This window comes from Spinacia oleracea, chromosome 4, assembly GCF_020520425.1.
Source record: "Spinacia oleracea cultivar Varoflay chromosome 4, BTI_SOV_V1, whole genome shotgun sequence".
Lineage (NCBI taxonomy): Eukaryota > Viridiplantae > Streptophyta > Magnoliopsida > Caryophyllales > Amaranthaceae > Spinacia > Spinacia oleracea.
Window position 1 is genome coordinate 38,573,209 of NC_079490.1, and position 15,337 is coordinate 38,588,545.

The 15,337-nt window shown below is 36.8% G+C and overlaps 1 protein-coding gene across 1 annotated transcript; it reads right to left on the bottom strand.

Moving 5' to 3' along the window:
- Positions 1-5,697: 5,697 nt before the first annotated feature.
- LOC110797429 (uncharacterized) lies at positions 5,698-6,581 on the bottom strand. Its single transcript, XM_021987071.2, has 2 exons — positions 6,106-6,581; positions 5,698-5,962 (listed from the first exon to the last, which is right to left on the bottom strand). Exons 1-2 carry the CDS (start codon positions 6,269-6,271, stop codon positions 5,820-5,822), a joined length of 309 nt encoding a protein of 102 aa, XP_021842763.1. The 5' UTR covers positions 6,272-6,581; the 3' UTR covers positions 5,698-5,819.
- Between the last annotated feature and the right edge of the window lie 8,756 nt (positions 6,582-15,337).

Consider the following 15,337-nt stretch of genomic DNA (forward strand, 5'->3'; position numbering starts at 1 on the left):
CTTAATCTTTTGCAAAACTTATCATGTACTCAATCCGTATATCAATAATTTCGTCTTATATATATATATATATATATATATATATATATATATATATATAACTCTTATGTTATAACCATATGATTATATTAGAAAAGTTAGTTTATTCATATGAAATTTCAAGTAAGTATTATGTGCATAGACTATGAATATAAATTCCGATGCAATTTTTTAGTAAGACACTAAAGCGTTCACATAAAATCTCAATCATGCAGCACGTATGTAATGCTATTATAATAAGAAAATTACAACCCAAATTCTTATATGAGACTGTCCTCACCATCAACTGATGGTGAGACCAGTTCACACTTGCGAATTTAGGTATGTTACTTCTATAGTTTAGACATGTTACTTTTTTTTATAATTTTAAATGAGGTACTTTTTTTAGTTTAGGTATATTACTTCTATAGTTTATACATGTTACTTTTTTTATACTGAGTAGTTTTAGGGGAGATACCTTCTTAGTTTAGGTATGTTACTTCTATAGTTTAGACATGTTACTTTTTTTTATATAATTTTAGAGGAAGTACTTTTTTTAGTTTAGGTATGTTACTTCTATAGTTTATACATGTTACTTTTTTTTATATAATTTTAGAGGAAGTACTTTTTTTAGTTTAGGTATGTTACTTCTATAGTTTATACATGTTACTTTTTTTTATAATTTTAGATAAGGTACTTTTTTAGTTTAGGTATGTTACTTCTATAGTTTAGACATGTTACTTTTTTTTATACGGAATAGTTTTAGGGAGGTACATTTTTAGTTTAGGTATGTTAATTCTATAGTTTAGACATGTTACTTTTTTTTATATAATTTTAGAGGATGTACTTTTTTAGTTTAGATATGTTACTTCTATAGTTTAGACATGTTACTTTTTTTTTATATAGTTTTAAGGGAGTACGGTATTGGTTTCGCGCTCGTCACACCATCAAGTTGATGGTGTGACTGGTCTCACAGGAGACGCGGTGAAATTACAAATATATCATTAAATCTAATTACTATTAAAAGTAGTTGATACAACCATAAATATCCCGTGTATTGGTCACAAACTAGTTTCCAATTAATTTGATAATTGATTCTTTCATAAATTGTTAACTCTTGAGCTGAACTCCTTGTCTTTTGCTGTCAAATATTCCCTCCGTATTTATTTAAGGGATACACTTGCCTTTTCCGGCCGTATTTATTTAAGAGATACACTTTCCATTTTTAGTAACTTATCAACCCCACCATCTAATTAAATAATACATCTAATTTACTTTATGCCCACCATCCTATTAAACAAATAATTCCATAAACCCACCACACCTCCCACCCCACAAAATGACATGGTCCCCACTTGTTTACTCATTAAAATATCTACCCAACCCACTTGATTTATTATTTTATTTCATTCAATTTTTCTTCTTAATACTCGTGTCCGACCAAGTATATCTTTTAAATAAATACGGAGGGAGTATTGTTAGCGAGCTTGTGGCCTTGGGCATATGTTATGTTAACAACAAACGTTAACTTTCGAATAGTGAAATGTATAAAATTGGATGTTCCCATTTTGATTGCACATTTGCCAATGAACTTATTTGACCATCTAACATATTCTCTCCGTTTTCAAATATTAGTCTTATTTGAAATCTTGATATTATTCACAGTTGACGGAAATATTTTAATTTCTTTCCAATAGGTATTTTAAAATATATTAAAGTCTGATCTTATTTTACTCGTCTCATTGTGTAGTTTCACAGAATATTAAATTTTTATAGTTTTTTAACATATAAAGATATTAACATTTAAATATTGAGTTGAAAGCGGTCAAAAACTCAAAAAGGTACTAATATTTAAGAACGAAGGGAGTATTTAATTTCGTATTAGTAAAAATTATAAAAATGTAATATTCTTAACGTAATAATATACGAAGTATGAATCAAACAAAATCTCACGTACTATGTTTTCTTTTTGTATACTTCATCTGTTGCTTAAATATTACACCATGATTGACTTTTCACTTTCCAACACATATTTTGACTCGCAATATCTCAAATTATGTATAAATAAAAGGCAAATTTGCCAAAATGAACCTTTTATAGTCCAAATTTTGCAAGAAAATACCTTATGTAATTTTCTTTTTGTAAAATCACACCTTAATGTAAATTTTTTTTGCGAAAGACAAACCAAGGAAAGTTTCCGGCATTAACTGAGTTTTTCGTGCCATTGACTTGCACGTGAGCAGCACATGTGGCTTCATTTTACATGTTAACTTGTAAAAACGAGCATGTTTAGTGGAAACGAAACAACTTCCCTTAAACACACAATATATCAAAATCGAGCACTGCCACAATAAACATCACTTTAACATTGCGTTTTGTTGAAAATGTAGCAAAATGAAGCCACACGTGTTGCTCGCGTGCAAGTCAATGGCCGAAGGAGCTCAGTCAATGCCGGAAACTTCCCTTAAGTAGTCTTTCGCAAAAAATAATTTACATTAAGATGTGATTTAACAAAAAAAAATATACATGATTCTTTATCGCAAAATTTGGGTTATAAAATCTTTTTTTTTTTGGCAAATTTGCCTAAGTAAAATTATAAAAAATTTATCTTTAGAAAATATATAACGATATGATCTATAAGATCTCACATGACTACAATTAGAAATCAATTTTTCTTAAGTAGGAATCATAAGAAATGACCAAAAATCTAACGTAAATTATGTAAAAAACAAGATGATACGATATTTATAGAACGAATGAAATATTAAAAATAAGTTGGAATTTTTTTTCAAGAGCATTTAGAGTGTCCACGTAGGATTGTCCAGTCATATAAGCAAATATTAATTTTATTTTTAAATGATAAATAATGAGATAAAATTGAATATAATAGGAGTCAAATAATGGTAAAAGACAATAAGAGATAAATTTTGTAAGGAGTCTAAATACAACTACATTGTGTATTAAAAAAAATCTCATTAACGAATGACTATTTATGACGGGCTCAAATCTCGTACGACATTGTGTCTAATTACTGACATGATCGATATATGTGATGAGGTAGTCAATGAAAGAAATAATGCCCTTGGTCCAAGTATGCATTCAATGTTAAGTCTGATAAATGCGGTTCAGTATTAATTAACAAGTTAATAATTCAGTGAGATCAAGTGAGCTGTATGCCTAGCTAGAGGCCGCTTCAGTTCAAGTGGAATTAATGATATTAATCCACAGCTTACTCTTGACTGAACCCGTAGGGTCACACAAATAGTACGTAAACGGATCAAGTATTTAATGGCATTAAATACTCCATCTATGGATATTCGGAATCGACGGATCTTGGTTTCAGTGGGAGCTGAGATCGTCACAGGCAAGAAATGAATACTCCGGAAACGATGATATTGCCGGAAACGGAAATATGGATCGTATCGGAAATATAAATATTATCCAAGTCGTAGATGTTGCCGGAAACGGAAACATGGTACGTATCGAAAAATATTATCGGAAATGGAAATATTGCCGGAATCGGAAATATTGCCGGAAACGGAAATATTGTCAGAATCGGAAATATTATCGAAATCGGAAAATAATTCCGGAAACGGAAATATTAAATATTTGTTCGAAACGGAAATTGATTCCGGAATCGGAAATATTAAATATTGTTCGTATCGGAAATGAATTCCGGAATCGGGAATTTAATCGGAAGCGTATCGTACGAATTAGCATCGGACGAGGCCCGCTAGACGAAGGCCCAGCACGAAGCCAGGCCATCGCCCAGCGAGCCAACACGCACCATCGCGTGCCAAGCCTCGACCAGGCCCAGCGCAAGGCCAGGCCCAGCCAAGGCCTAGGGCGCGCGCGCGAGAGCACAGCAGTAGTGGGCCGAGCGCTGTGCGCCTAGCGTGGGCCGCAAGGCTTGCGCAGGTGTACGGTGCTCGTGCAATGCTTGTGCGGGAATCCTAAAGCAATCGGGATTCGAAATATGATTAAATCCTAAAACTATTAGATAATGATGATTTAATTAGAATCCTAGTAGGGTTATAATTAAATAAATTAGTATCCTAATAGGATTCCAAATCATTTTCCATAACTCTATAAATAGGTGCCTAGGGTCACATATTTACAGAGATTATTCAAGTATTCAAAGTGAGTTTTGAGAGAAAAATTCAGTCACACATTTGCCTAAAAGTGCCGAAAATAATAGTACCTTAAGGGCGATTCTAGTTGGTCAATCTTAAGGCGGATCCGGACGTGTTGTGGACTATCTACGGAGGGACGACACTTGGAGTCCTAAAGACTTGTTCTTGTTCGGTTCGGGCGCAGCTAGGGAAGGCATGCAACAAAGAGTATGCATCTAAACTATGCTAAATGATTATGTGTAAATAATATGTTTTCCTGGCTATATGGTTTTTCCGCATGATTTATGAATTGTCATATATATCATAACCTAACAGTCAATTATGACGACCCAACCCCCTTTCACGACGGGCTTGTGACAGAATCACGTTGTAATTATTCTTTTATGACGGAAAATCCTGTCATCATCCTATATAAAAAAAAATAACAAATCATGCATTCTCTTTGTAATTTTAATGCATTGATCCGTGCATCGCACGAGCTTAATTCTAGTATTCCAAACATTAAGAAACTAAGGAAGTACTCCAACAGTCCAATTTTAAAAAACGAGGACAACAAAATATATAAAGAAAAGTAAGTAGAAGTGAGGATAGTCTTCTAAACTTGTAAAGACTTTTCTTAATCTTTCCTTACACCAAAAAGAACAAAAGATCTTTTTCCTTAATAAACTTAGGCCCTGTTCTTTTTGGCTTAATTTCAGCTTCAGGACTTATTTGGCAGTTCAGTTCAGTTCAGTTTAGGAGCATTCAGTTCAGTTCAGTTCAGTTCAGTTCAGTTCGGGAGCATTCAATTCAGTTCAATTCAGTTCAGTTCAGTTCAGGAGCATTAAATTCAGTTCAGTTTAATTCAGTTTAATTCAATTCAATTCAATTTAATTTAATTTAATTTAATTTATTTTAATAATAATAATAATTATTATAATATATTATTATTATTATTATTATTAATATTAATTATATTATTATTATTAATAATATTAATTATATTATTATTTATATTATTGTATTACTTATTATTTATATTTATATTATTATATTATTATATTACTTATTATTTATACTTATATTATTATATTACTTATTATTATTATTATTATTATTTATAACTAAATATTTATTAATAATTAATATAATTTATTATTATTTTTATTAATTAGTATTAATTAGTATTATTTATTATTTATTATTATTATTATTTATTATTTATTATTAATTATTAATTATTAATTATTAATTATTAATTATTAATTATTAATTATTAATTATTAATTATTTATTATTTGTTATTTGTTATTTGTTATTTATTATTTATTATTTATTATTTATTATTTATTATTTATTATTTATTATTTATTATTTATTATTTATTATTTATTATTTATTATTTATTTCGGTAATATATTCTGTTAAGTTAAGTTCAGTTCAGTTCAGTTCAGGAGCATTCAGTTCAGTTCAGTTCAGCTCAGCTCAGCTCAGTTCAGTTCAACTCTAAAGAATAGGACCTTAACAAAGGACCGAGTCAACCCATAAACCCAAAAAGACATTGATGTGACCACTCAGATAAGAGATAACCCAACAAAGAACAAATTGTAGCATACACAAACTAGTCACAAAGACCCTATACAAAATGTAACAAATTAAGCTTAAGCACTTTAATAAATTAGTATTTAATCAGCAAATAGAACTAAATTTAAACTCCTGAATCTTAAGCAAACAAGCTTGAGCCTTCTCAAGAACCACATCAACCCTGTCTCTCTTCCTTTTCACTACTCTCTTACCATCACTTTCCCTTTTCCTCTTCATGCTTGTTGATGCTGCAAAACCCCCCAACAAACAGAATTTATAACCAATTATTCCAATTATTAACTAAAAACAAAAAGCATAATATAGGCCATCCTTTACCTTACACTATGAACCAGACAATAAATTCCGGACGGAACACGGAAGGAGTACTAACCTTGGGTGGTGGCAGATGAAGTAGTAGGCAAATATTCAGGGAGAATTTGGGATTGGAGGAGAGAAATGAAGGATTTAAGCTCAGTTTTAAGGTAATCAAAGCGATGAGGATGAAGGGTTTCAAGCATCTGTAATTCTTCTTTTGCTTTCTCTATCATTTTATCCATTTTCTCTCTGTTGGCGACAGATTTATGCACAAGCAAAACACAATGAAATGGGTAATTTATTGGTACTTTTTTTGTTAAAGAGTTTCAAAGTGAAAATGAAAGGAAAGAAGTTGGAAACTGGAAAGTGGAGAATGAAAAAGGGCAAATAAAGTGGAAGGAACATAAAGGTCATTCTATGCTGTCTTGGTCTTAGCGCCGGGACAGGATGCATAGATTACATTACTCCGTATTTATTTACAGCAACCCAAAATCCCCAGAAATCTGATTTTTGGAGAAACTTATTTATTGTGGAACGGAACATTTAGTCGGACACCACTCAAAACTTAAAAGTCACTTAAAACCTTAACTACGGAGTATGTCAAATGGCAAAACGGTCTAGACGTGTTAAGATATATTAAGATATTAGATATTATTCTGTAAATATTCTGTAGAGTCCTAACTATGGTATGTTACCTAATGTGTACCTAGGGTTTAGGTAACTGAGTTGTACTATATATACGTGTGTGATTAATGAGAATGATACGGGATTACACAATATTTGACATGGTATCAAGAGCCTAGGTTAAAAACCCTAGATTTTTTTTCCGCACGAGTTTGAGAGAGTTTGAGAACAGCGAATTCCTTCGCTTGTTGAGTACTGCGTTCTGAGGAGTTACAAATTCCTAGGGCATAACAATGGGTAACGACGAGGAGCCACCACAAAAGACAATCGTCGCCGCCGTCGATCTGGACTACTATCTTGGGTCAGGTGATGGCCCCGGTATTGTCATCACCCCTGTAAAACTTCGAGGAGCGTCGAACTACGATGAGTGGGCCAAAGCGGTTCGTCGCTCGATGATTTCAAAATTCAAATTTGGTTTTCTTGATGGGTCTGTGAAGGAGCCCATTACGGAGGAGACGAAGATGAAACATTGGATTGCGGTCAATTCGATGGTGGTGTCTTGGATCACAAACACCATTGACGAGAGTTTGCGTTCGAATCTGGAGGACTTTGATATTGCTCACGAGTTGTGGAGTCATTTGAGGACGCGGTACTGCGTCGTGTCGGGCACCAGGGTCTGCCATATTAAGATGGCTCTGAGTGGTTGCAAGCAGGGCGCGTCTGAGGGCGTCATGGAGTACTATGGCCGCTTGTCGAAGGTATGGAAGGAGTACGTACAGTATGCACGAGTTCCCAGGTGTGTATGTGCGGGTTGTACGTGTAATATAGCGAAGCAGGTGGGGGACATTCATGATGAAGATCGTCTGCATTATTTCCTAATTGGCCTGGATGATCACTATGAAGCCATTCGTGCACAACTGTTAGCACGATCGCCGTTGCCAGGACTCGACGAGGCGTACCAGACGGTTATGAATACCGAGACCATGCGCGCCAAGGCAGCGAGAGGTCCGGAGAGTGTCATGGCGTTCAAGGTCGAGACTAAGGCTCGGTCGAGGTCGGGAGATGCCAGTGGCAGATTTTGTGGTCATTGCAATCGTGAGGGTCATGAGGAAGAAACTTGTTATCAGCTGATTGGATTTCCTGAATGGTGGGATGAGAAGAAACGAGGTGGACGAGGGCCTGGTCGAGGAGGCAGGACGTCGATTAGAGGAGGCAGAGTAGCTCGTGGGGCAGCGTCGTCGACCAGTGGTGTCGCTCGTGCCAATGCCGTGAGCAATGCCACAGGAGGGGCGACAACCACTGTGACGAGTGGAGACGGATCGCAGGGTGCAGTGACGATAACCAATCATGAGCTTGTTGGGGTGACGAAGGAGCAAGTCCAGCAAATAGTTGACATCTTGTCACGACCTTCAAACAAGTTGCAAGGTAATCTTGATTTACGATGGATTGTTGACAGTGGGGCATCACGTCATGTGACGGGTGATATTTCAATCCTGAGAAATATCAAGACATCAAGAAATCAACAGGTTGTGTTGCCGGACGGTCAACCTGCAAATTCAAACCAATATGGTTCGGTGGTCTTGGAGGATGGTTTCGTGCTCGATAATGTTCTATTTGTGCCTAAATTGAACTGCAATTTAATTTCTGTAACTCAATTAAGTGACGAATTACATTGTGCTGCTCAATTTACTAACAAAATGTGTGTTCTTCAGGACCGCTCGACGAGGATGGTGATTGGCGTAGGTGATCGACAGGAAGGACTATATTTTTTCCGTGGGGCTCCAAAGGTTCGTGTGCTAGCAGTGGAGTGTGTGGTCGACTTGTGGCATCAACGGATGGGGCATCCGTCGGAAAAAGTGTTGCAGTTACTTCCTCATGTGAGTCATAAGATTAGGAAGAATAAAACAATTTGTGATGTATGTCCGCGGGCGAGACAATGTAGGGAGAGTTTTCCAGTTAGTGTTAGTCGTGCTAGTCGCACATTTGAATTGGTTCATCTTGATTTATGGGGACCCTACAAGACCCCCTCGTCTTGTGGGGCAAAGTATTTTTTTACCATTGTTGACGATTATTCTAGAGGTGTGTGGATTTATTTACTGAGTAATAAAATGGAAGTTGCATCGACATTTCTTAATTTTGTTGCCATGATTAAGTGTCAGTTTAATCGATCCCTTCGAGTAGTACGCAGTGATAATGGTACTGAATTCAATTGCTTACAAAATTATTTTCGTCAAAATGGGATTCTGTTTGAGTCGTCGTGTGTTGGGACGCCTCAACAAAATGGGAGAGTCGAGAGAAAACACCAACATATTTTGAATGTTGGGAGGGCGTTACGTTTTCAAGGAAATCTTCCAATAAAATTTTGGGGGGAATGTATTTTGGCCGCCTGTTACTTGATAAACCGTACACCTACCCCGATCCTTGACAATAAAACACCTTATGAGATGTTGTTTGGTAAACCACCATCGTATGTGCCTATCCGCGTGTTTGGGTGTCTGTGTTATGCATATAATCTCCGGTGTAAAGGGGATAAGTTTGAGTCTCGGAGTCGCCGATGTGTGTTTTTGGGTTATCCGTTTGGCAGGAAGGGATGGCAACTTTATGATCTAGAGACACATGAGTTCTTCGTCTCACGGGATGTCAAGTTTCATGAAGGGACGTTTCCTTTTGTAGATGAATCGGATGTGTTGCCACTGGTGCATGATGGTCATGGGGGGCTTGACCATTGGAGCTTGGATGAGAGTGGGACTACGGGTCCTGAGACCGTGTCGTCGCCTGCAGGTGATACTGCTGGGGTGTCGCCGCCTACAGGTGATACTGAGGGAGTGTTGTCGCATCCGGGAGCTGATGAGGGGGTGTCATTGACCAGTGGCGACGACAGGGGAGTGTCGTCGCCTGTGAGGGAGGAACAACAACATGAAACACCTAGTCGAGTGGATTCAGACGTCGTCTCCTCACAGACAGGTGTAGAGGAGACGACGGGTAGTGACGAGAGTGAGACAAGGCAATGTGTGGAGGATACGGAGTTAGGAAGGGGGAAGCGTGCGAAGTTTCCGTCGACAAAGCTGAAAGACTGTGTGATACATACAATACGGGGAAAATATAGTACTTCCGACAAAACACCTACGGCGTCATCACTCTCAGGTACTCCTTATCCTATCACATATTTTGTTAATTATGAGCGTTTTTCGTCAAAGCACAGGCATATATAGCAGCATTGCAAGAAGGGCAAGTTCCCAAGAGTTTTAAACAAGCGATGCAGCATGAGGGGTGGCGTCAGGCAATGGCTGCTGAAATCGACGCGTTGGAGGAACAGGGGACATGGACGTTGGAAAATTTACCGGAAGGGAAGAAAGCACTGGGGAGTAAATGGGTGTATACTGAGAAGCGTGATGAGGATGGGAATTTGTTGAGACTGAAGGCTCGATTGGTATGTTTAGGGAATCATCAGGAGGAAGGGTTGGATTATAATGAGACATTTGCTCCCGTCGCGAAGATGGCGACAGTTCGAACTTTCCTAGCTGTCGCAGCTGTCAAACAGTGGGACGTGAAGGAAATAATGCCCTTGGTCCAAGTATGCATTCTATGTTAAGTCTAATAAATGCGGTTCAGTATTAATTAAACAAGTTAATAATTCAGTGAGATCAAGTGAGCTGAAGGCCTAGCTAGAGGCCGCTTCAGTTCAAGTGGAATTAATGATATTAATCCACAGCTTACTCTTGACTGAACCCGTAGGGTCACACAAATAGTACGTAAACGGATCAAGTATTTAATGGCATTAAATACTCCATCTATGGATATTCGGAATCGACGGATCTTGGTTTTAGTGGGAACTGAGATCGTCACAGGCAAGAAATGAATACTCCGGAAACGATGATATTGCCGGAAACGGAAATATGGATCGTATCGGAAATATAAATATTATCCAAGTCGTAGATGTTGCCGCAAAACGGAAACATGGTACGTATCGGAAAATATTATCGGAAATGGAAATATTGCCGGAATCGGAAATATTGCCGGAAACGGAAATATTGTCAGAATCGGAAATATTATCGGAATCGGAAAATAATTCCGGAAACGGAAATATTAAATATTTGTTCGAAACGGAAATTAATTCCGGAATCGGAAATATTAAATATTGTTCGTATCGGAAATGAATTCCGGAATCGAGAATTTAATCGGAAGCGTATCGTACGAATTAGCATCGGACGAGGCCTGCCAGACGAAGGCCCAACACGAAGCCGGGCCATCGCCCAGCAAGCCAAGCGCAACAACCACACGCCAAGCATGCGACCAGGCCCAGCGCAAAAGCCAGGCCCAGCCGAAGCTTAGGCGCGCGCGCGGGGCTGCGACGAGTGGGCTGGCGCTGTGCGTGGGCCGCAAGGCCTGCGTGCGGTGCTAGCGTATTACTCGAAGTGTGTTACTCGAAACCTAAGGCTACCGGGATTCGTCATATGATTAAATTTAATCCTAAAAGATTTAGTTTATTTAATTAGAGTCCTAGTAGGATTATAATTAAATAAATTAGTATCCTAATTGGATTCCAAATCCTTTTCCATAACTCTATAAATAGGTGCCTAGGGTCACATATTTACAAAGAGTTTTCAAGTATTCAAAGTGAGTTTTTGAGAGAAAATTTCAGTTACTCATTTGCCTAAAAGTGCCGAAAATAATAGTACCTTAAGGGCGATTCTAGTTGGTCAATCTTAAGGCGGATCCGGACGTGCTGTGGACTATCTACGGAGGGACGACACTTGGAGTCCTAAAGACTTGTTCTTGTTCGGTTCGGGCGCAGCTAGGGAAGGCACGCAACAAAGAGTATGCATCTAAACTATGCTAAATGATTATGTGTAAATAATATGTTTTCCTGGCTTTATGGTTTTTCCGCATGATTTATGAATTGTCATATGTATCATAACCTAACAGTGGTATCACGAGCCTCTTATTATTTTCATAATCTAAATTGCATGAACATGGTTAAATATTACAAATTTGCAAGAATTAAAAGGGGTGATTAATTTTCGTAATTGTTAATTAATTGCAAATTGCGTTTATTTAATTATACGTACGCAGTTTTTCGGCAGTTTCTTCGTTACTCATCCAAATCGAGTGATTTTTGTGTCAATTCCGCATGTAAAAGGCATTCTCAAATTCGAAGCCTAACTATGACTTTTCGGAGGTTTTAGTTTTTCGAATGCAAAAATTCGTAAATTTAAGATGTTAAATTAAATATTTGCGATTCTTGTTGATAAATCTTGAATTTTTGATTGACCTACTGTATATGTTTAACAAGTTTGAATGCCTAGCCTTGTTAATTATGAAATCTAATTTGTAATTATGATTAATTTGTTGAAAATTAGAATAATTTAGAATTAATTTGATTTTCATAATTAATTATAATTTAATTAGATACCTATGATTAAAAACCACCATAAAAATTGTAAATTTATGATAAATTTTAAATTTTTATGACCTAGACTTGAATCCATGTTAATCGGAAATCAATTGAATAATTAATTTTCGATTTTTCGCCCTAAAATTATGAAATTTATATTATTTATTAATTTGTCATTAATTTTAAATATAAATTTTTTAAATTTTATGCGATTCGTTCATATAACTTGCACGCACAAAGCAATGGACGCTACGTGTTTCCCTTAAGGGGTGTTGTATAGTGCGGGCATGTGACGACGAGCAAGGGAGCTCGTCGCCCATGCGGCACGAATGCAATGAGCAAGGCCATGGTGCACGAGCACAAGGCAGCAGCCCTGCCTTGTGTCGTGGGCTATGAGCAATGGACGAATGGGCATGGGCGAAGGCAAGGCACGGCAGTCGCGTGTGGGCAGCAAGCGAGCTGCGCCACAGCGCGCACTGCCTCGCGAAAAGCGTGCGGAGCCTCGCGCGCAGCGAGCGCAAGCTCGCGTGCCACGAGTGCTCCGCCCAGCGTCGATGCCTCGCATAGCGAGCGATGGCTCGCAGCATCGAGCGCTGGTAAGCGCGCGCAGCGAGCGCTGGCAAGCGCGCACAGCGAGCGCTGGCGAGCGCGCACAGCGAGCGTTGGCTCGCATGCAGCGAGCGCGCACAGCGAGCGCTGGCGAGCGAGCGCAGCGAGCGATGGCTCGCGTGCATCGAGCGCTGGCGCGCGCGCAGCGAGCACCAGCTCGCATGAGGCCTTGCGAAGGAAAGCAGCAGCAGCGATGCGACGCAGCGCATGGGCTGCGCGCACATGGCCAGCGATTGCTGTGTGCGTGTGGCCCATGGGCGTACGTCGCGTAGGGTTGTTGCGTTGCGATTAGATCGTTTTGAAATTTTAATTTGAAATTTTCAGTTTACGTAATTTTAATTAATTTTAAAATTAATAATTTAAATTATTTTCTTGGATTTTAATTTTGAATATTGTAATTATAATAAATTTTATTTATTCTAACTATTTTACTAAAATTAAAATCATGAATTAATTTAAATACAACTGAAATTAAATTAAACTTTTTGGATTCAATTATAAATTTATATGAGCTTTAAATTTTAATTAAATTTGTATGTTTCCGGTTAGACTAGAAATACATTTTTATGTTTAAAATTAGTAAAGCATATGAATTTATTGGTTTAAGTGGAAGCCCTTTTAGTCATAAACTCTTGATTAGGTCTACAAATCCTTAAGGTTAAAACAACTTGATTAGAATTAATAAGGACTGAATAATTGGTAGATTATTGGTGCCCTTGATTAATTGCTGCAAATGTTTACGTGATGCATAATGTGTTTTACTAACCAGCTATGTGGGCCATTCATGATAATGAATGGGTGAATGGTATATATTGTATATGTACTGTTTTGCAGGTTATGAAGTGACTAGTGTGGCCCAAATAGGATAGAAAATATGGTCTGCGTACCATTAATTTGAATGTAATTGGTCTAAAGTACCAAAGTTGTTTTTCAATTCAAATATGGTCTGCGTACCATCAAATAGTTGTAATTAGTTTTAATTATAGCTTATCCTATTTGAAGAAAATGGTGCCTCCCACGGAGATTTTCAAGACGGACTTTGAAGTTAAAGCTTCAAGATGAAGTCGGGCCATACTAGATCACATTTATCTTATGCATGTTTTAAATTATTTATTGTTTTTAAATATGTCTTAAAATGCATGAGATCAAAAGCTTGATTATGTTGCATGATTAAGGATTTTAGTTCACTTAAAATCTAACCAACATAGTAAGAGCCTTAAGTTCCAAACTTAAAAATTGAGTTAAAAGGTGCCATGCCAAAATATACACTTGCTTGGATATCCTTTACATCAATCTAGTAATAGTTTTCGCTCAGCGAGGTATTACTTATTGGTCCTAAAGGGGCAAGGTACACAAATAATTGTGAGTACATGTTAGTTTTGGTGAAACTCAACGATATAAGTAAGGAGTCCTTTTATGTCGTGGCAAAATCGATAGGTTTACCTAATAAGTTCTTAGACGTACCTATCAACCAAGAATAGTTTCTAGACTATTAGCAAAAGGCTTTTGCTTACCTAAAATGTTTTAGAATTGAGTCGACAAACTGTGCTTAATTCTTCAATGGTTTTAGGATCTTGGAATCATTTTATTCACACCTGCCGGAACACATAACTCGAATAAAATGCTAATGACTTGTTGCATGATTGCTTTAATTTTCAATTTATTATTCATGATAAATGTTTAGACTTTGCATGCTTCAATGTATGTTTTAATTATTGTTTATAATTAAATATCTTGCACTGCAATAAATCCTTTTAGAAAGGTAACAGTAAATTTCCTCGATTGGTAGTGAATCCAAGAACGATTCACGGAAATGAGAGAAAATGAGCAATTTAAAATGTACGTTTCTTATAGCGACTTTTATGGTTGTTTTCGAGTATCAAAATCGAATGGCAAACCAATTGGTGCTTGTGAATTCAAAATACACTGTAGTTTTGAGATCATAAAGCATTGAGCTTAAACGCTCAGCTTTACCAATGGTTAACAACCTAAACATCTTTGTCCATTTAATTCTCGAATGAGTCTAGTCCCTAGACATTCGAATAGATCGATGCTTAGAGAACTTTAGAAGCTTCTGGTAAGATCATCTAGTTGAAGCAAAATATTCAACATAAATTAAAATGGTAAAAACCTTGTTGGTGACATTGGACATGTCTAACAAAGTATAAAAGTCAACACTAAAGAAATCAATTCTTAAGACTATAAGAAAGGGTACAAGAAATAGGAAAACGAGGAACAAATGAAAGGAATTTACGATTCCGTTTCTACCTATAAGTTTATGTTTAAAGAGAAGTGACCTAGCAATCAAACTTCCTTGGTATCATATACCGCTTGAGGTTCTTACTTCGGTAATAACTCAAACAATGGAAGCTAGGATACACTAATGACCTACAAGTGGGAAATGAAGCATGGCAATGCTACATTAATTGTAGGGTCATCTAGTTTGTTTTAAGTCCTTTCAAAGGCTGGAACTTAATGGCTATTTTGTTCCATAATCAGCATACCTAAATTTCTGTTTTTCAAACACAGAAAGACTCACATTCAAGAAAAACAAAAACAATGTTTGTTTGTTTATTTGAGTGAAATGGTCAATTACGGGTTGAGTCAATATGCTTGATTAAAACAAACAACTCTTTAACAATAAAAACTTTACTAGGTTCAAATCAACCCCTTGATTTGA

Coding starts and splice junctions, on each gene's coding strand:
- LOC110797429 (XM_021987071.2), bottom strand. CDS start 6,271: ATGGATAAAATGATAGAGAAAGCAAAAGAAGAATTACAGATGCTTGAA. Junction 5,963..6,105: donor TTCATCTGCCACCACCCAAG/GTTAGTACTCCT, acceptor GGGGTTTTGCAG/CATCAACAAGCATGAAGAGG.